The sequence below is a fragment of the Lycium barbarum genome, chromosome 9, assembly GCF_019175385.1.
Source record: "Lycium barbarum isolate Lr01 chromosome 9, ASM1917538v2, whole genome shotgun sequence".
In the NCBI taxonomy this organism is placed as follows: domain Eukaryota; kingdom Viridiplantae; phylum Streptophyta; class Magnoliopsida; order Solanales; family Solanaceae; genus Lycium; species Lycium barbarum.
Genome location: NC_083345.1, coordinates 12,673,131 through 12,691,153, shown reverse-complemented (window position 1 = coordinate 12,691,153; position 18,023 = coordinate 12,673,131). Strand labels below are relative to the sequence as shown.

The 18,023-nt window shown below is 37.1% G+C and overlaps 2 protein-coding genes across 2 annotated transcripts; one reads left to right on the top strand and one right to left on the bottom strand.

Annotated features, from left to right (window-relative positions):
• The first annotated feature begins 1,793 nt into the window (after positions 1-1,793).
• On the top strand, positions 1,794-6,352 carry LOC132610236 (ATP sulfurylase 1, chloroplastic-like). The gene is made up of 5 exons (XM_060324541.1): positions 1,794-2,453; positions 4,527-4,932; positions 5,193-5,453; positions 5,543-5,629; positions 5,883-6,352. Exons 1-5 carry the CDS (start codon positions 1,957-1,959, stop codon positions 6,018-6,020), a joined length of 1,389 nt encoding a protein of 462 aa, XP_060180524.1. The 5' UTR covers positions 1,794-1,956; the 3' UTR covers positions 6,021-6,352.
• A 3,018-nt stretch (positions 6,353-9,370) lies between these two features.
• Positions 9,371-15,763, bottom strand: LOC132611656 (calcium-transporting ATPase 12, plasma membrane-type-like). The gene is made up of 4 exons (XM_060326052.1): positions 15,521-15,763; positions 14,786-14,863; positions 10,067-13,141; positions 9,371-9,556 (listed from the first exon to the last, which is right to left on the bottom strand). The coding sequence occupies exons 1-4, from the start codon at positions 15,761-15,763 to the stop codon at positions 9,371-9,373; spliced, it is 3,582 nt and encodes a 1,193-aa protein (XP_060182035.1).
• Positions 15,764-18,023: the final 2,260 nt, after the last annotated feature.

Genomic DNA, 18,023 nt, shown 5'->3' with positions numbered 1-18,023 from the left:
TGAGCAATCATAGATGTGATGACAGGATTTTTGGAATCTAATAATTTTACATTTTAAGAAAAGCATGTTCTTATGTTGTTTCATAGTTTTGAGTTGCCTGTATGCTCACGTAATTAAGATCAACTCCAACAAAATACAATAATTAAAAGTATGTATGATTAATTAGTGTTGATGACCATTGATTACCTTGGTCGGCCAATTGATCATAATATTAATTACTTCATTATTGTCTTAACCTAGTACGTGGCGAAATATTATTGGATGTTCTGGTCATTAGATCATTATTTTGCAAGACAACAAGTGTCTTGCCTATTGAGCTTGAAGAATAAAGTTTTGTCTTTCATAACTCTCTAGGATAACATTTGAATCTTGCTGTAATACTGAACAAGGTTCATTTGGATAAAAATAAGTGTGCGTGCTGAATAATTAGAGGGTGTAATATCACATCCTATATAAACAAATTACTATAGTATTTATTTGTGCTATTTTGAATTGAATTCAAAATAAATAGAGGATTCGCGGAAAGTTACAAACTGCATAGCAATAATTTAAAGACAAAGTAAGGACAAAAGTTCCACATAGATAATATCTTTCTTAAATCTTAAAAGTAATTGATTAAGGGTACTGCGCATTATTATACATGAAAAGTTGTTCCTTATTGATATTGTTGTCTTAGTCCTTCTGGTTGTTTGGATGATTAAACATTAGCCAACAATATCCAAAATAATCAACATGCCCGAACTGACATTGTAAGGGTCGTTTTACTATTCAAATTAAGACAATTTTTTTTTTTCAAATTATTAGAGTTTATAATTTTAAAGAACGAACAATATTCACTATGAGGAGAAATTCTCACAAAAAAAATTATTACGTATCGAGTTTTCTCACTTTAGAGACATTAGAATCTAGAATCTCAAATCTTTGACCATTTGATCTTGTAACTTTAAAAGATTCTAATTCTAATATTCTAACTAGTTTTTAACGAGTAGAAGAATAGAACTTTGATAAGATATTGATAATTGCTCCTTGTAAGAATGATCGTCTGACCTGATGGCCGTTTAAATTGAACTTCAAAATTGTCCTTAATCAAATTCAAAATACGTGATAAAATATACAATCTTGTTCTTAGCCCAATTCCTAATTATAGGGAATGCTCCCTTTAACGACTTTATGCAATCTTAACTAGCATCAATTTTCTCAGTAAAATTCGAATACCGAATGGCTATACTATTTTCTAACTATAGTCTCACCATAACCTTGGTATATTATGTACAATCGTCTCATTGGGCAAATATTTTAGCGATAAAAAAAAAAAACTCGTACACTTATTACTAATTTTCTCGTTATAATCCTAATGTATGATGTACTGCAGTTGCTAGATAACTTTGGGCTTTAATAATCTACTTCTTCTCTTCTTTCATCTTCGTTATAAGAAAAACACACTCTTTATCTCTCTCTATATACACACACATTAAGATCGCTAATTCTTATATATTAGCCCGCCATAAAATGTTGAATCACTTCATGATCAAGTTTTTTAATCGAGCATAACTTGAAGAAGTGTTTCAAAATGAACCAAATTCAAGATATTAAGCATAATTAACTAAAATAAATTTATTTGGTAAGCAATGACAATTTGATCACACTAATCCAATATAATTGTGTCCAAATTCATCCCCCCAAATATTCTCCCACCAAAAAAAAAAAAAAAGAATCCCTACAAATAAACAACAAATCCTTCCAAAAATGCCAAGTCATTGCACTTTACCTTCCATTTTTCTCTCTCTTTCTTTCACCATCACCCCCAAATTATATAAACACAAATCAGTCCAAACATTCACTATTTTAATTCCCCAAAACCCCACCAACTTTTTCCCCCCATCAACTCCATAAAAAACCCCAACTTTTTTCAAACCCCATTCAAGAGAAACAAGAGGAGAGAGCAAATTGGCAACAATGGCTTCTCTTTTTCTCAAAACCCCAGGTCCATCTCAACCTTTACCCAAACCCCACAAAACCCATTTCCCTTCACCCTTCAAAAATCTCCCTATTCGGACCGGGCTGAAGAGGTCCACCCCGGCCCGTATCCGTTGCGGGCTGATCGAGCCCGACGGTGGGAAACTCGTGGACCTCGTCCTAACGGACGAGACCCAACGAGATTTGCGGAAGAGACAGGCTCTGTCTCTTCGGCAAATAAAGCTGTCTAGGATTGATATTGAGTGGGTCCATGTGATCAGCGAAGGATGGGCAAGCCCATTAAAAGGATTCATGAGAGAATCCGAGTTCCTCCAAACACTTCATTTTAATTCGCTCCGACAGAGTGATGGATCACTTGTTAATATGTCGGTGCCTATTGTGCTCGCTATTGATGATTCCAATAAGGAAAATATTGGTGATTCGACTAGTGTTGCACTTGTTGACGACAAAGACAAGACTATTGCTATTCTTAATGAGTAAGGGCATTTTGGTCATTTTATCTCTCTTTTTTTTTTTTTTTGGTATACATATAGCTAAAGGTGGTAAGTGACATTTTTGTTTGAATTGGTAATTTCATGTTAAGTTAGTAGACTTGCAATTTTGGTACCTTCAAATTTGTGGTTACGGTTTAATATACTAGTACTAGTTAATAAAATAGATAGTTTGATATATACATAGTCCATTGTTAACGAGTAAGGGCATTTTGGCAATTTTATTCATCTGCGTTACTATGTTTTTGTGCACATGTAGATTTTGCTTGTACTCAGTATGGCTAAGGCAGTATATGACATTTTTTTAATTAGTAATATCATGTTAAGGCAAATTCATGATTTTAAGTTAGGAGGCTTGCGATTTTGCCATCTTCAACACTGATTTCGGTTGAATATACTACTTAATGGATTAATATATATATACATAGTCAGAGTCAAAAGCAACAAACTATGCTCATAATGTGATGCAACTCAATTTGAGAGTTTGTTCTCATTCAGAATGAATATATGTATACCTTAAATGATATTGGCAGTTATTATGTAACAAAATGTGGAGTCTTTTTGATTATGTGCTTTAATAAGTGAATTTTTAAAATCAAACTTGGCAGTTATCCTAATTCATAAGGTGGGAATCTTGTTGCATGAGTGTTTTAATGTTTGGTTGTAGAAGACAGTTAAATGTGATGAGTGTAATGGTACTTGAGGGAAACTGGGAACTCTTTGCTATGTAAATAGGCTATTACTTCTGGGGTGACTTGTGTTATATGAGGACCTTCTTGGTACTGTTAAAGATTTGCAATTTCTGCCGTTTTTAGAATATTTTGCTTTATACATACATTAAGTACATATATATAGTAGATAAACTACAGCATACCCAGTGTAGTCCTACAAGTGGGGTTTGGGAGATGTACGCAAACTTTACCCCTACCTTTGTGGGGTAGAGAGGCTGTTTCCGTTAGACCCTCGGCTCGAAAGAATATGTGTAATAGATGTAAGATGAAATCTGATGATTCTACAGGTCCTCTTTTTTGGGTCCTGAGGGCTGGTACAGGCATTACGTAATATGTATTGCCCCCATATCTTTTTGTTGTCTGGAAGGAATTGTTTCATATTTGCTCAATGTTTGTGTGTGCCCATGCTTTACTAGTGATATTACACCTGACCTCCTACCATGCTTGGTTCATTTTGTTTTTTTTTTGCCTTTTGTCACTATTAAAATGATAAGGACAGCTGTCCCTTGACATGGTTCTTGGATAGGATATTAGGCATCAATAATGGTTCCCCTGGTTTGTAGGGAGGTGAGCCTTATTTGGACAAATACCCTACACGTCAGTGACACACTCATCTACACATCAACTACTCCTAGCGCTTATGCATGATTACTTACACTCATTTTTACATTATGCTTGCGGGGTCAACCAATGTTGTGATTTGTGATGAATTTTCTTGTAGGCATTAAAAAGAGCAACCAGGTTCATCTGTCAGATTACCTCCACAAAAATAACCTCACATTATGTATTTCTCCAGATTAGCTCAACTTGAGCGTCGAGATATTAAAAGGAACAATTACCTTCCTAATCGTTGAAGTAAAGTTGTGAAACAGCACAAAGAAAACTGAAGGTGATTGATTGTTAATGATCCCTGTTTTGCATTTTTGTAACCGCCTAAGTTTAGTTGGTCTCCAATTGTTATTTTAAAATTAGCATGTTGATCATTCTTTGGCAGTAGAGCTAGGAGGCACCTTTTTTACTCTTCATCTATTTAAAATTTCTCCATGTGCATGAATATTCCATGGTCGTGGATCCAGGTTCTTCTTTATTAGTGTACTGTCTTCAATATGTAACCAAAGCTTTCCCTACTCTGTGGCTTACTTAGTGAAAGCTTTTTACTTTTTTGAATTGTATTTTAGTCATTGATGTCGTGGAGTCTCCACTGTTTGTTTAGCAAATTGATTTACCTTTCCCTTCTCTGGACTAAACTATTTTTGTGCTTGTTATCTGCTTGCAAATTCAAGATGAGCACTTTATAATCTCCTCTTTCTTCATTTCAAAATTTTAGTGTTGAGATCTACAAGCATAATAAAGAAGAACGTATAGCCAGAACTTGGGGAACCACTGCCCCAGGTCTACCTTATGCAGAGGAAGCTATAACTCATGCTGGAAACTGGCTAATTGGTGGTGATTTGGAAGTTATAGAACCAATCAAGTATCATGATGGTCTTGACAGGTTCCGACTTTCCCCTGCTCAACTTCGAGATGAATTTACGAGGCGCAATGCAGATGCAGTGTTTGCTTTTCAACTCAGAAATCCAGTGCATAACGGCCACGCATTGTTGATGACTGACACACGTCATCGACTTCTTGAGATGGGTTACAAGAATCCTGTCCTTTTGCTTCATCCTCTAGGAGGCTACACAAAGGCAGATGATGTTCCACTTCAGTGGCGAATGAAGCAACATGAGATGGTTTGTGCTCTTAGACATTGAGATGTTTTAATTTTTTTTTTCTTTTAAACTTCCTTTGCTATAAAGAAAGCTCTTAGCACCCACCCCCACCCATTTTGTTCCTGAACAAACATGTGTTCTAGTTTAAGTTATTTCTTAATTAATGCTGGCCCCAATTAATTTGGAATTTAGGTGTAGTACTAGTTGTTGTATTGTTATTCTGATTCATGAACTAGTATAGTGCTGCTTCTTAGAAGTTCTGTACAATGAACTTTTCTTAGGTACTTGAAGATGGGGTGCTTGATCCAGAGACTACTGTGGTCTCTATATTCCCATCTCCTATGCACTATGCTGGTCCAACAGAGGTTCAATGGCATGCAAAGGCGCGCATCAATGCAGGTGCTAACTTTTACATTGTGGGCCGTGATCCAGCTGGCATGGGCCATCCAGTAGAGAAGAGAGATCTGTATGATGCAGATCATGGAAAGAAGGTACTCAGTATGGCTCCCGGGCTGGAGCGGTTGAATATTTTGCCTTTCAAGGTATGATAACAATGACTCCTGGTGTGGAGTACATTATATATCATTTACGTTTTTTCGTCTTACAGTGTGAACATTGAATTTTCTGGCAGGTTGCTGCATATGATAAAACTCAGAGCAAAATGGCATTCTTTGATCCATCTAGACCTCAAGATTTTCTCTTCATATCAGGCACTAAGGTAGATATTGTCTTACTCTGATCTTCCTAACCCACCCACCCCTCCCCCAACCCCACCCCTCTTTTTTCTCCACCATACTTTTGGAGAAAAGGAAGTCCTCCATTTCCACGCTATAGATAGAAGTGTGGAAGATAGACTCCCAAGTGGTTGAAGTTTGAGTTAAATACAGCACGCTCTAGAAAAGAAGCTACATAAGTCACTAAGCTATATGCCATATTCAATTTAAGGCATGTCTAATATTTGTTTTATTCAGATGCGAACGCTTGCAAAGAACAAAGAGAGCCCACCAGATGGTTTTATGTGCCCTCGTGGTTGGAAGGTCTTGGTGGACTACTATGATAGTTTGACTCCAGCTGGAAATGGCAGAGTTCCTGAACCTGTTCCAGTTTGAAGGTATCATCATTATCAAGGTGTATCACATTGTGTTTGGGAGAAACTTTAATTTAGCTCCAGATTTGGTACACATTCCTCTCAAAGGACAAAATAAAAATAGGGAGGCATTGGTATTTGTGTGAGAAAAAAGTGTCTCCATCTTGTAAATTATTAGTGCCAAACGTGGCACCTGAACTTTGTCGACCTATCTGTGTGCAGTTGTATCATAGGTTTGCTGTCATGAATATGGATTTCAGGTTTTCTGGTGTTATATCTTTGCATTGGTCCAAGAAATTGAACTATGTATTCTTTCACGAAGAAAAAAGCAAATTCAGCTGGACCTTGCCTATAGCTATTGGACATGAGGTGATATGAGAAAAACTAGCGTGTTTAAACCAACCTAACAAGAACATATGACATATGTCTTTGTATAAGTTGTATCAGTTAATAATTTAGTCTAAATATAACGTGCGAGACTATTTTTTCGTAGTCTACTTGTTAAAACCCCAATCAAATGCTATTGTATGCCAATATTTAGCGAATTAGAGCAGTGTTGCTAATAATGCTGGAGATTAAAATTTGAAAAACACATCTTTACCCGTGATTTTCTTTTGCAAAGATTCTTCCTTCATCTTACCTTTAATTTTATTTTGCCACCCAGAAATGGTGATATGTTTATAGGAATGCTGTCAAAGATGAATAGATTTGATTGAGCATGTCACGAGTTTGAATTCTGCCTCTAACTAAAAGCTAATATTTAAATAGAGAAGAATACGAATAGGGTTATTATTCACCACGTTTCGAATTGTAGGTCAATTGATTCTCTTGAATTTATCGGTTAGGCAAAATAAAAAAATCTATGATGCAAATTTTGAGTCACTTCAACTATCAACTTCTGTAATATTTTATGAAAAGATCATAAAAAAATGTCATATTGAATACATCATGAAGCTACGATGCGATAAGTACCCTTCTTTTTCTCGAGTAACATAAAGCCTGTCGTTGAGCCTCCCATTGCCCAGTAGCTTGTTACTTATGTGAGCTGCCGCTTTGATTCGAGCTGCTAATATGAGTTGGGTGAATTTTTTGTTTAACTAAGCTGACGTTCTAAAAAGTAATTTGAAAAGTATTTTTAGTAAAATAGCGTTAGGGGTAGATTAGATTTAATAGATGAAAGGAGAGCATTTCTGAGTCATTTCCAATATGTTAAGGCATTTTTGATCTCACAGGCGTAAGGGAGGACAATCTAATTCAATACATGCAGGAAGAATATTTTTCAACCATTTCTAAAACATTAGTGGCATTTTTGACCCTTTCCTATATATTTTTTTTTTTTTGAAATTCAGTTTTCTTTGTTCTCTTTTTGTTTTCTTTTAGAGCCGAAAACAGTTTCTAGTATTTCGAAAGATTATCTTTAACGGGTTTTCAGTTATTCAGACAAAACTGTATGTAATAATAGCTGCTCCGGCAAGTATCATATCAAGTTAAGTGTTAACTTAGAGGTTGAAACAGGTCAATGTCGATTAAAGGAGTGTGTGTGTGTGTTTTTTTTGTGTGTGCGCGCGCGCTAAGTGGGCGTTTCGACATAATAAAAATTGTGAAATTTGAAAAAAAAAAGTAGTACTCCCTATGTCTCAATTTATGTGTCTTACTTTCCTTTTTGGATTGTCCAAAAAAGAATATCTCTTTTTATATTTGGTAAGTTTACAATTCAAACATCTTTCATGACAAGTTTAAAATCACAAGATTAAAATACATTTTAGTACATCACGCACATCTTTAATTTAGGACCCCCCAGTTACAAAAGTCTCTTTTTATTCCTTAAACTTTTTGCCCAGTCAAACTACGACAATTAAATTGGGACGGAGAGACTAATATTTGTTTTGAAGTTGAAAATGATATTTGAAACTTGAAATTGTGTTTGGACATGAATACAAATTAGAGTTATTCTTGGTTTTTTGTAAGTGATTTAGAGTGAAAATTCTGAAAACAGCTTTTTGAGTTTTCAGAATACCGGGATATAGTACTCTTAACAATTTTATGTCCAAACAGTTTTTATGAATAAATTTTTTTTTTTAAAAAAGTGAAAATTATCCATGGCCAATCGGGCACGTAAAAATCCTCCACACACATACCCACAAAAATGAAACAGAAAATCTCCATTAACTGACTCGCATTGTAAGCTGACAGTTTGCATGTAGTAAATATAATTTTACTTATTTTTACTTGTATGGTTGTGTAGACACACATGTATTTACTTTTGATGTTTAGGATAATCAGTTAGCTGAGCTTTACTATGATTTTGTTCCGTTTTGCTCCTAGGAGTAAATGATACTGAAAGGATCATTATGCAGTTTGGATAAAAGGACTAATAGATAATGGAGAGTTGTTAAACCCAGGCACAATGGTTCTAGCAGTTGAAATTTTGTCTAATAGGAAATGCTTTTATCTCACCAAGGACATGACCTTAGATAGGAAGTTATGGAATACACAGCTCAGGGTAGTAAGCTAGCAGGTAGTTGTGCGTGTCACACTTCGTATTACTTTTGTAGTTTCTTGTCCTCTGATTCATTTTATTATCTGTTGTGTCTTGTACCCCGATTGACATGTGATATTATGTGAGTTACGTTATTTTTTTTTCTTTCTCCAAACTACTTTATCATGCTTTATTTAGTATTTCTCCATACTGTTATTTCTTTTTCTGGACTGATGTGGCTGCTTTTCTTTGAGCTGAGAGTCTTTCAGAAACAACCTTTCTACCTCCATGGTAGTGGTAAGGTTTGCATACACTCTACCCTCCCCAGAACCCACTTCGTGAGATTACACTGGGTATGTTGTTGTTGATGTTAGGAAATGCAGAGATTATTAATCAGATGGATTGAGGAAATAATTACTTGGATATGTAAGATTGGTTTTTTGGTTGAAAGGAGTAACTTTTTGTGTGAGATGAAATGTAGAGTTAATGCGTAATACAGTTGAGATCAGTTGGAAAACTCTAACAAAGCTGAAGATGGATAAATTGGTATTATTCTGAAGTGAATTTCAACTAAAACTGTAATGCAAATTGCTCGAAGCAACCAAAATTTTCTTTATCAAAGAGAAATCAACATACCTTTGGGAATACCATTGGATAGATATTGAAAAGCAAAGAATAGGGTACTTCTGAAGGAATCAATTTTCTACGCAACCTTTTAGAATATAATTTGTAAGACTCACCTGCTAACTCAAATCAAAGTAGGGCTATGATTATGCTCGTATATCCTTCTTCTATGAAGTAGACGTTGTTAGCATCTATGTCTAATTTTTCTTTAAGTTAGCTATTCAAGTTTAGCTTCATTTTGCAGTTGAATATAATCTCATCTCTTACTTTCACTTTCTTAACTGAATATTTTGTGGCACAGAATTCAAGTTGTTATCGAGATTTCCTTTAACATTGTGTAGATTTCTTATGATCTTCACCAATTGCCATAGAGTGTGTACTAATCTTGTAAAGAAACTAACTGGAGTGTACTGATCTTGTAAAGAAACTAACTGCATTGTATCAGTCTCACCTTCCTGTGGAACTCCAAAAGGCATTTTATGCTTTGCTACTTCTTACCAGATTAAAAGCCACAACGGTAGGCTCTAGTCTAAAGAAAAACATAGTAGGGTTATAACTGAATAGAATCTCTTGCCCCTTGTTCCTTCTTTTTGTGATCGAATTGTAATCTTTACTTCATGCTGGGCGCTATTTCTTGCAGTTGTCAATTAGTGTTTCCAAACTGTTGTATTATGGTAGCAGGACAGTTCTTTAGTCATGCTTTTCAATTAGTCTGTGGCTGAACATAACCAAACGACATTGTCTACACATGTTTTTTTCTGAAGCTATATACCCTATTTATCACAATAGTGTGAGGACAGAAAGAAACTTCAATAATAAATGTTATAGAATGTACAAGCAGATCTTCTAGGAACTTGCTATAACCTAGCACTTGATCCAAATCTTGAGTAACTAAAGTTCTGGCTATTTATACAACTAAAAAAAGGCGTACTTGGAACAGGTATGCATTTTATGAGCCGACTAACTGGCCATGATAGAGCAGCTATCCCAATACACGTTTTCCACTGCTCCCAATTCAACTTCTCTGTAGATGCAAACTTCTCAAACATTTCTACCATTGCAACTTGAATAATGACTATCATTCCCACTATCACCCAAAATAAGCTTTTTGTTCTTAGCTCACTGAGGAGATTCCCTTCATACTTTCTCAGGTTGAATATGTTGAATAGTTGGCAAAGCACAAAGATGTTGAAGATCATGGTGTCCTTTTCCTTGTCACTTAATTGGTATTGGATGGTCAGCAACACTGAGATCAGGTACAGAGCTTGGCCCACTATATTCTTCCACATAGTATTGGTTATAAATGGCTCATTTTGGTTAGTTGGTGGCTGCTGCATGAGCTTTGTTCCAGGCCTGTCTATAGTGAGAGCAAGAGCTGCTAACGTGCCCACGATCAGCTTTACCCAAAGAACCTGAAGTGTTGCATAGGGAACATTGCCTGCTGAAATTACTGTGACAATGTTGATGTTCTGGGGCTCGCTAGCTGAAATTGCTGTCACAAAGTCTATCACCAAAGAAGCAATAGTTGCTGTTAGTTGGTATTGGGTGAATATCTGAACATTGTTGTATGTGGTCCTTCCCCAATTTAGAACTCTAGCTATGGAAGCAAAGTTGTCATCCATGATGAGAATATCCGAGTTGTCCCTTGCTGTGACAGTTACTTGATTACCCAGTGAAAGCCCCACATTGGCTTCTCTAAGAGCTTCGGCATCACCCTCTCTGTCTCCAGTAACTGCAACAACGTGACCTTTCTTTTGCAAGCATCGTACCATCAGAAGCTTGTCCAATGTTGAGGCTCTTGTGATCACACGAATGTTTTCAACTCTCTCCAATCTTTCATCTTCAGCATATTCTTGGAATTTTGTTCCTTCTATGACTTCTCCAGTGGAAATTTCATGATTAGGATCAATTATACCACAATCAATAGCTGATGCACGAGCTGTGCGGATATCATCCTTTGTAAAGATTTTGATGGTTACCCCAGCATCTTGGCAGTCCATCACAGCTTTCCTTGCTTGTTTTCTACATGGAGCTTTCAGGCCTATAAATGCTAATAAAATTGAATCATCTTCTTTGAGGTTGGGATGGAAATGCCCTTCGTGATCAATCTGATGTTCTGCTGTCACACTTCTATATGCAAAACCAACGCAGTGCAAACCATCCATTTCCATCTTTTTAATTGTTCGCTGCAAAGCTGCTCTAGCATCATCATTTATATCTTTGATATCCCCGGTCTTCTTGTAATAACGTGAACACATGTCCAGTATTGCCTCTGGAGTTCCTTTGTAGTGCATATGCACTCTGCTGTCAGCATTCCTCCTAATCAAAATACGCCCCTGGTATTCTGAGTTGAAGCTTTCCGCGTGGACAATTGTACAGCTTTTTTTCAGTTGTTCTACATCCATCTTCATGCTTTTGATTCCCCAGGCCAAAATTGCATTTTGAACTAGATCCTCAATGTGTTCAAATGAAGATCCTGGTGGGATCTTGGTAGTGTTCAGAGCCATTCCCTCATGAAGCAGATGAAGAATTTCTGGTGCAAATGAGGAGAAACTATCTCTTCCAATATACTCTTCATCTAGCCAAAATTGGGTGACCTGCAGAGAGTTTTCAGTCAGTATGCCTTCCTTGCTTGTACAAATCACTGTTGCGGACGCAATTGCTTCACAAGCTGAGAGACTTCTGACAACTGCCTGATCAGCGACCATCTTCTTGGTTGAGTAAGCTATCGCTAGTGCACAAGCTAGCGTTAAACCTTCAGGAATGGCCGCTGATGCAAGTGCAACTGGAGTTGCTAGAATACCAATAAGGTCTTTCCATACATCTTGTATACTTGTCTTACCTCCAACGAAGAACTTTCTGCCATTGTTTCGCATATTTCCTGTGAAATAACGGACCAGCAGCACCAAGAGAACCAGGGAACTGGCTGCCAGACCGACCTTTGCTATGTGCGAGGTCAGTTTGTGCAGTTTCTTCTGTAAAAGTGATTTATGATCATGATTGAAGCAAGTTGGACTTATGATTCCTGCCAATGCTGTATTCATGCCGACTGCTGTGACAAGCATCCGACCGTTACCCCTCAAGACTTTGCTACCACATAGCAAGAACAGGTTGCAGCTATTGTTAACTTCCACAATGTCATTTTTCCTTGTTATGGTTGATTCATCAATTTGCAGGGATTGCTGATCTATGTATATCCCATCAGCAGGGACTTGATCTCCAGCTTTCAAGCGAATGACATCTCCAACAACTACTTCAGATAATAAAATACGCATATCTTTCCCGTTCCTAATCACAGGAATGAGGACACTTTCAATAGGCCTGCAAAGTTCATAAATTTGCTGTTTATGCCACCAACAACAACAAGCAGAGAGACTGATGGCAAGAAACACAGCAACTAATATGATGCTCCCATCTAAACATCCTTTCAGCCCATGCTTTTTGATGCCAAAACCAAGGGATATAACAGCATATAGTAGTACAATGATCATGTTGGGATCTTTGAGGTTCTTCAACGAGATTTGCGAAGGATTTATTTGTGGCTTCTTGTATGTGTTGGTCCCAAAATGTTTGCGCCGGGAAGCAACGTCACCTAGGATACCCTTCTCAGCATCAGCTTTCAGGACAGACAACAATCCTTCCACCCCATCAAGCTTTCCAAGCTGTTCAGCGTCTCTCAATCGAACAAGTTTTGCTAAAATTGGCTTGCTGATGCTTGAAAAACATTCTGGTTCGATATCAACTGCTGTATAAGATTGAGAGCGCGAAAAGTTGCTCAAGAGCTCACTCTTGTTTTCAGCCACAACCGTCCTGGCTGTAAATAGCAATGCCCTGACAGTATAGAAAATGTGAAAGGCTAGGCGCCATCTCTTCCTGGCTAGGGATTGCAAGATCATGTCACACATAATTTTGGTATATCCCGATGGGCAACTGAAGACGATGTTTCTAGTTTGAGAATTTGGTAAGTTCAGAATCTTCTTGAAATTTCTTCGATATATAAACTGATAGATTTTTGAAAGAGGAAAAACTGGATTATCTTGCTGCATTGATAAGCAGATCGTCTCAAAGTTTATACACCAAAGTAATCCGTGGGTACACCGTGTATCGTACAGTGGCTGTTAGGAGCTAGGAGATATATTCTTGGAAGTTGCAGAAACAAGTGAATGTTGCTAAAGATGTTTGTTTTGCATTTTGTCTGCTTGTTCTTGACTTGACCAATGGTCTTTGTTTAAGCTTATAAGAGTGTTGAATTCCAGCTTGGGTATGTGTATAAGTACTCGCTCCATCCCATAATAAGTGTCATCTTTACAAAAAATACGCATATTAAGAAACCAATGATGAAATGTAAAGTTTATCAAATTACCCTTATGTAAAAAAAATATTTTTCTCTCATTATGATTAGAGCATGTACAAGTAGTTCATCCTATGACATTGGGAATCCAACCATCATCATTTAGAGTACTACTACTTCTTTTGCCTCTTACTAATCCTATCTTCCATAGGTCAAAATTTTCATTTTCATGTGAAAATCAAAATTTGACACTTTGAATCCAACTTTTGGCCTTGAATAAAGAAACTTGCCATTTTTTGTCCAAGGGCAAAAATGGAAAAAACTTGTCAATATGCATTAGTATCCTAAGGTGACACTTATAATGAGACAAAAATATTGAGTCTGGAACCAAAATGGCTCAATAAAAGACACATTGAACCAAAATACCCCAGAAAAAAAGAGAGGCCCAAAAGTACGTTTAACGCAGTAAATTACTGCGTTAAAGGACTTAGCCGTAACGACACGATTAAGTCCTTTAATGTAGTATTTTACTGCGTTAAAGCATATACCTTTTTGTCTTTAGCGCAGTAAAATACTGCGCTAAAGGACCTATTTGTTTTGGTTAAACTTTCTTTCTTTTACATTTTCACACTTTTTTACGTACTTTAGCCATATATTAATCATGCTCCGAGACTCCGGAACTTCAATATTTTATATAGAACCCTACTTATTTTTATGCGGTTAATAAGGTAGGCTCAATATATCAAGGATACGCAAAACTTCAGATTGCCGTTTTAGTGGTTGAAAAGTGTTTGAAGTCCATTTGTTTTTGAAGACTTGTTCTCATTAGCTTTAAGTTATTTATGTTTTAGGGTTTCATGTTATTTTTAAATTAATGCATAACTTTATTTTGAATATGTCACGATTTTTTTTATTATCAATTTAGGAGGTGACACTATAAACGATAATAAAGACAAAGATAATATTTATAAATATAAATAAATACGCAAAAAATATATAATGCTTACTTAAACTGTACAACACTATTGTACATACACTATCTTGGATGGGTCCCACATGTGGTATGCCTGAGACTATCCTTATGCCTAAGGCTCATACCATCTCCACCGCCTTCGCCATCGTCTCTACCCCCCTAAGCCTAAGCCATGATTATCCCTCGCCTTTGCGCCCTTCTGCATAACGTGCTTCTTCTTGGGATCTAATCCCCCTGGTACGCTCAGAATCTCAGGCTGATTTTGGATTGGAAACGAGACCTCGTTCTCGTCGAGACATTCCACCGCAGGCGCCGAAGGATGAACTTGAATAATATATAAAAATTAGTACAATTTCTTATTTATATTGAATACATCAAGGTTTGTTGAATAATCAAACTTGGTTTGTTGAATAATCAAACCTGTGTATCGAAGGGTGCCTGAATAGGCTCCTGAGATGGGCCTGGTGCAGAATATATAGTAGTCTCATGGACGAGATACTGTTCGAAGTCCAAATAAAGGTTAAAAAAATTAAATAAATATTTATTTTATATTGAATAAAATTAATTTTTACTAAAAATCTTACCTATGGCTCGACAATCTCATGAGAAGACACCTCTGGCTCGGCAGGTCCATGAGAAAACGGTTGAGTGGGTTGCTCTGGTGGACCCACTGGCGCCGAATCTTAAAATATAAAAAATTACGAAATAATAAGTAACATATATATTTAAAATAAGTACTTTAAATAATCAAATAAGTATTTTAAATATTCACCTTATATTGAATAAAATTAATTTTTACTACAAATCTAACCTGTGACTCGACAGTCTCATGAGAAGACACCTCTGGCTAGGCAGGCTCATGAGAAAACGCCTGAGTGGGTCAGTCTGGTTGACCAATTGGCGCCCAATCCTAAAATATAAAAAATTACGAAATAATAAGTAACATATATATATATATATTTAACATAATTACTTTAAATAATCAAATAAGTATTTTAAATACTAACTGGGATTAAAAGATCATCGAAGTTAAGAATCCTGGGACTGTTTAAATTTCTCATTGGCCGCTCATCATCTAATGATGCGCGAAACACTGCCCAATCTATGTCATCATATTCCTCCATATACGCATTCTCGCTCGGCTAAGATTAAGACCCAGATATCTTTGCAAGTAGGCACGCCTGCGTAAACATATGTGACTGTCCAGCTGAGTTGCCACTGGCCTGGAACGATTGTGGATGAACTAGAAGGGGGAATGACCTCTGGAATGGAAGTGGCCTCATCTACTAGGTGGTATCCTCTACCACCAGGTGCTCTAGCAGCACCACGTCCTCTGGCAGCACCACGTCCTTCTTCTCGTGCTGCCTGATACTCACCCTCTGGGACAGGATCATCCATGCGCCGAAACTTTCTTGCCGGCCGGATATCGTCCTGGGATATTCGCACCATCTCCGCCGCAAGCCTCGCAACCCTATGGTAAGACATATGCTCTAACCCCAATATGCGTAATCGTTGTACGGCCACCAGCTACATTTGTGCTCAACAGTAAAAAAAAATAATTATTTTTAAAACGTAATAATTAATACAATTAAAAAAATCTAAATACGATAAACTTACCAACGCCTCGTACTGCCTCGCGAGTGTTGTTTATCCAACATCCCTTGCGGGACACAAAACTGGGTTGCCAATCAATTGGCGTGTGATCTTATGATACCAATGCATGTAATCCATGATGGGAGTCGCATGACCGACCACCACTAAAGTCCTCAACCTGTCCTGTCAATGCTGGAGTTGGATACCCATGAAATCCAGAAATGCATCATCGATGGTCGTTCGATCGTCCAACTGGTAGTGTCAGAGCTCATGACGAATGTCAGGGGGTATATTCCGAGTATACCCAAACTGTCCTAAGAGACGCTTGGGTATGTGGTCCTTAACGATGTCCAGGTGTATCAATGGACACCGCGGCCTCCACACGGCCTGACAAGCCCTGCAAAAGGCCGGTAACCCATCCAAAATAACAGCGTACGATGCCCATATAAATAGCTGCATAAAATACAGATACAAATTAGTGATCACCAAGTAGAAAAGACGTTTAATTAAATTGATAATTTAAAGTTAAATAGTTTTACCGCATCGTCGTCATCTGATCAAGCTGGTCCCGGAATGGAAGAATATTGTGGTGCATATCTACATCTCGGTCCAAACCTGCCATCCACCTCCTCGGTAGGGCATGTCAATACCGAGGTGATGCCTAGGTACGGGCTGAAAAGGAAGCATCCTCTCCCACGCCCATAATTGAAAGCGATATTATAAAATACGATTTTTTAGTCGTTCTTTCAAGAGGTTTGTTTGCATTAAAGGAACGCACACTTAAAATATTACCTGGAGAAATACAAAAAATCCACATGCATTGCTGATACGGCCAATAGACGCTCGGCATAGGCATCGGTAGAAGTACGCCAAAACAGCCCCGCCCCAGCTGTAGTCTCCTAAGCGGTCCAGATGCTCCAAGAAGATCAAATATCGTAAGTTGACATAGGCACTCGATGTGTTCGGGAACAAGATGCCCCCGAATATAATAAGCAGATACAAACGGGCATGATGATCAATAACGTCCTCAAGAATGTCATCTTCAATAGGAGGCTCTGTGAGCAAATAAGTGCAAAGTGCACTAATCTGCACCTGACTCAATCTCGAGACCTAGGCCACGACACTAGGCATGAAGTGGGTGAGCCTAATCAACTCCGACACTTATGTCCTACTAAGAGGAGGCGCGTACTGATTGTATAATGGCTCTCCATCTACCCGCAATCCAAACAGGACCTCCACATCCTGAAGTATAATTGTGGCCTCAACAGGGCGTAAGCGGAAGGTATGTGTCTCCGGCCTCCACCGCTCAACCATGGCCGAAATGAGCGCCTAATCATGCTGTACCCGACCAACGGACACACAACGATAGATATTGCCCCGAAACAATATCTCTAAGACGTGGGGGTGTGGGGGGCGCTTTTGTAAAAAAGCCCACGCTCTCTGCAGCCCATGAGGATGGAGCCTAGTAGCTATCCCTATAGCACTAGTCCATAATAACTCAGACCTATGATTGTCTTGCAAAGAAAGTACTGATCTGTCATCGGGCCCTGGTGAACAGCGAGCCCCGGGTGAACATTGGGACCCATGAAAGAGTCGTGTCTATAGAAACTAAATTATTCATTATTCTTGAAATTAAAGTGAAATTATACTAACTAATTAATCATTTATAGGGAATATGTGAATTATGTTATGTTATATTTTTTGAATAATTATATCTAAGTACAATTATTCTTCTAACTACAATTAAAGAAATAACAAATTAATTTATTTAATGATTAACATGGGATAAATAAATAATTAACACGGGATAAACAATTTCACAAATCAATAAATTAACAATGCCATAATTAACAAATATTAGGATTGATGATGTTCTTTTTTTATCTAATTAAACAATTAATAAAGAATAAACAAATTAATAATTCATAATCAATTAACAAAATATCAATTCATAATCAACAATTACCAACTAATTAATTAATAATGGCATATTTTACAAATAATAGTTATTACTATATTAAACAATTCATAAAAAATTAACAAATTAATAATTCATAATCAATTA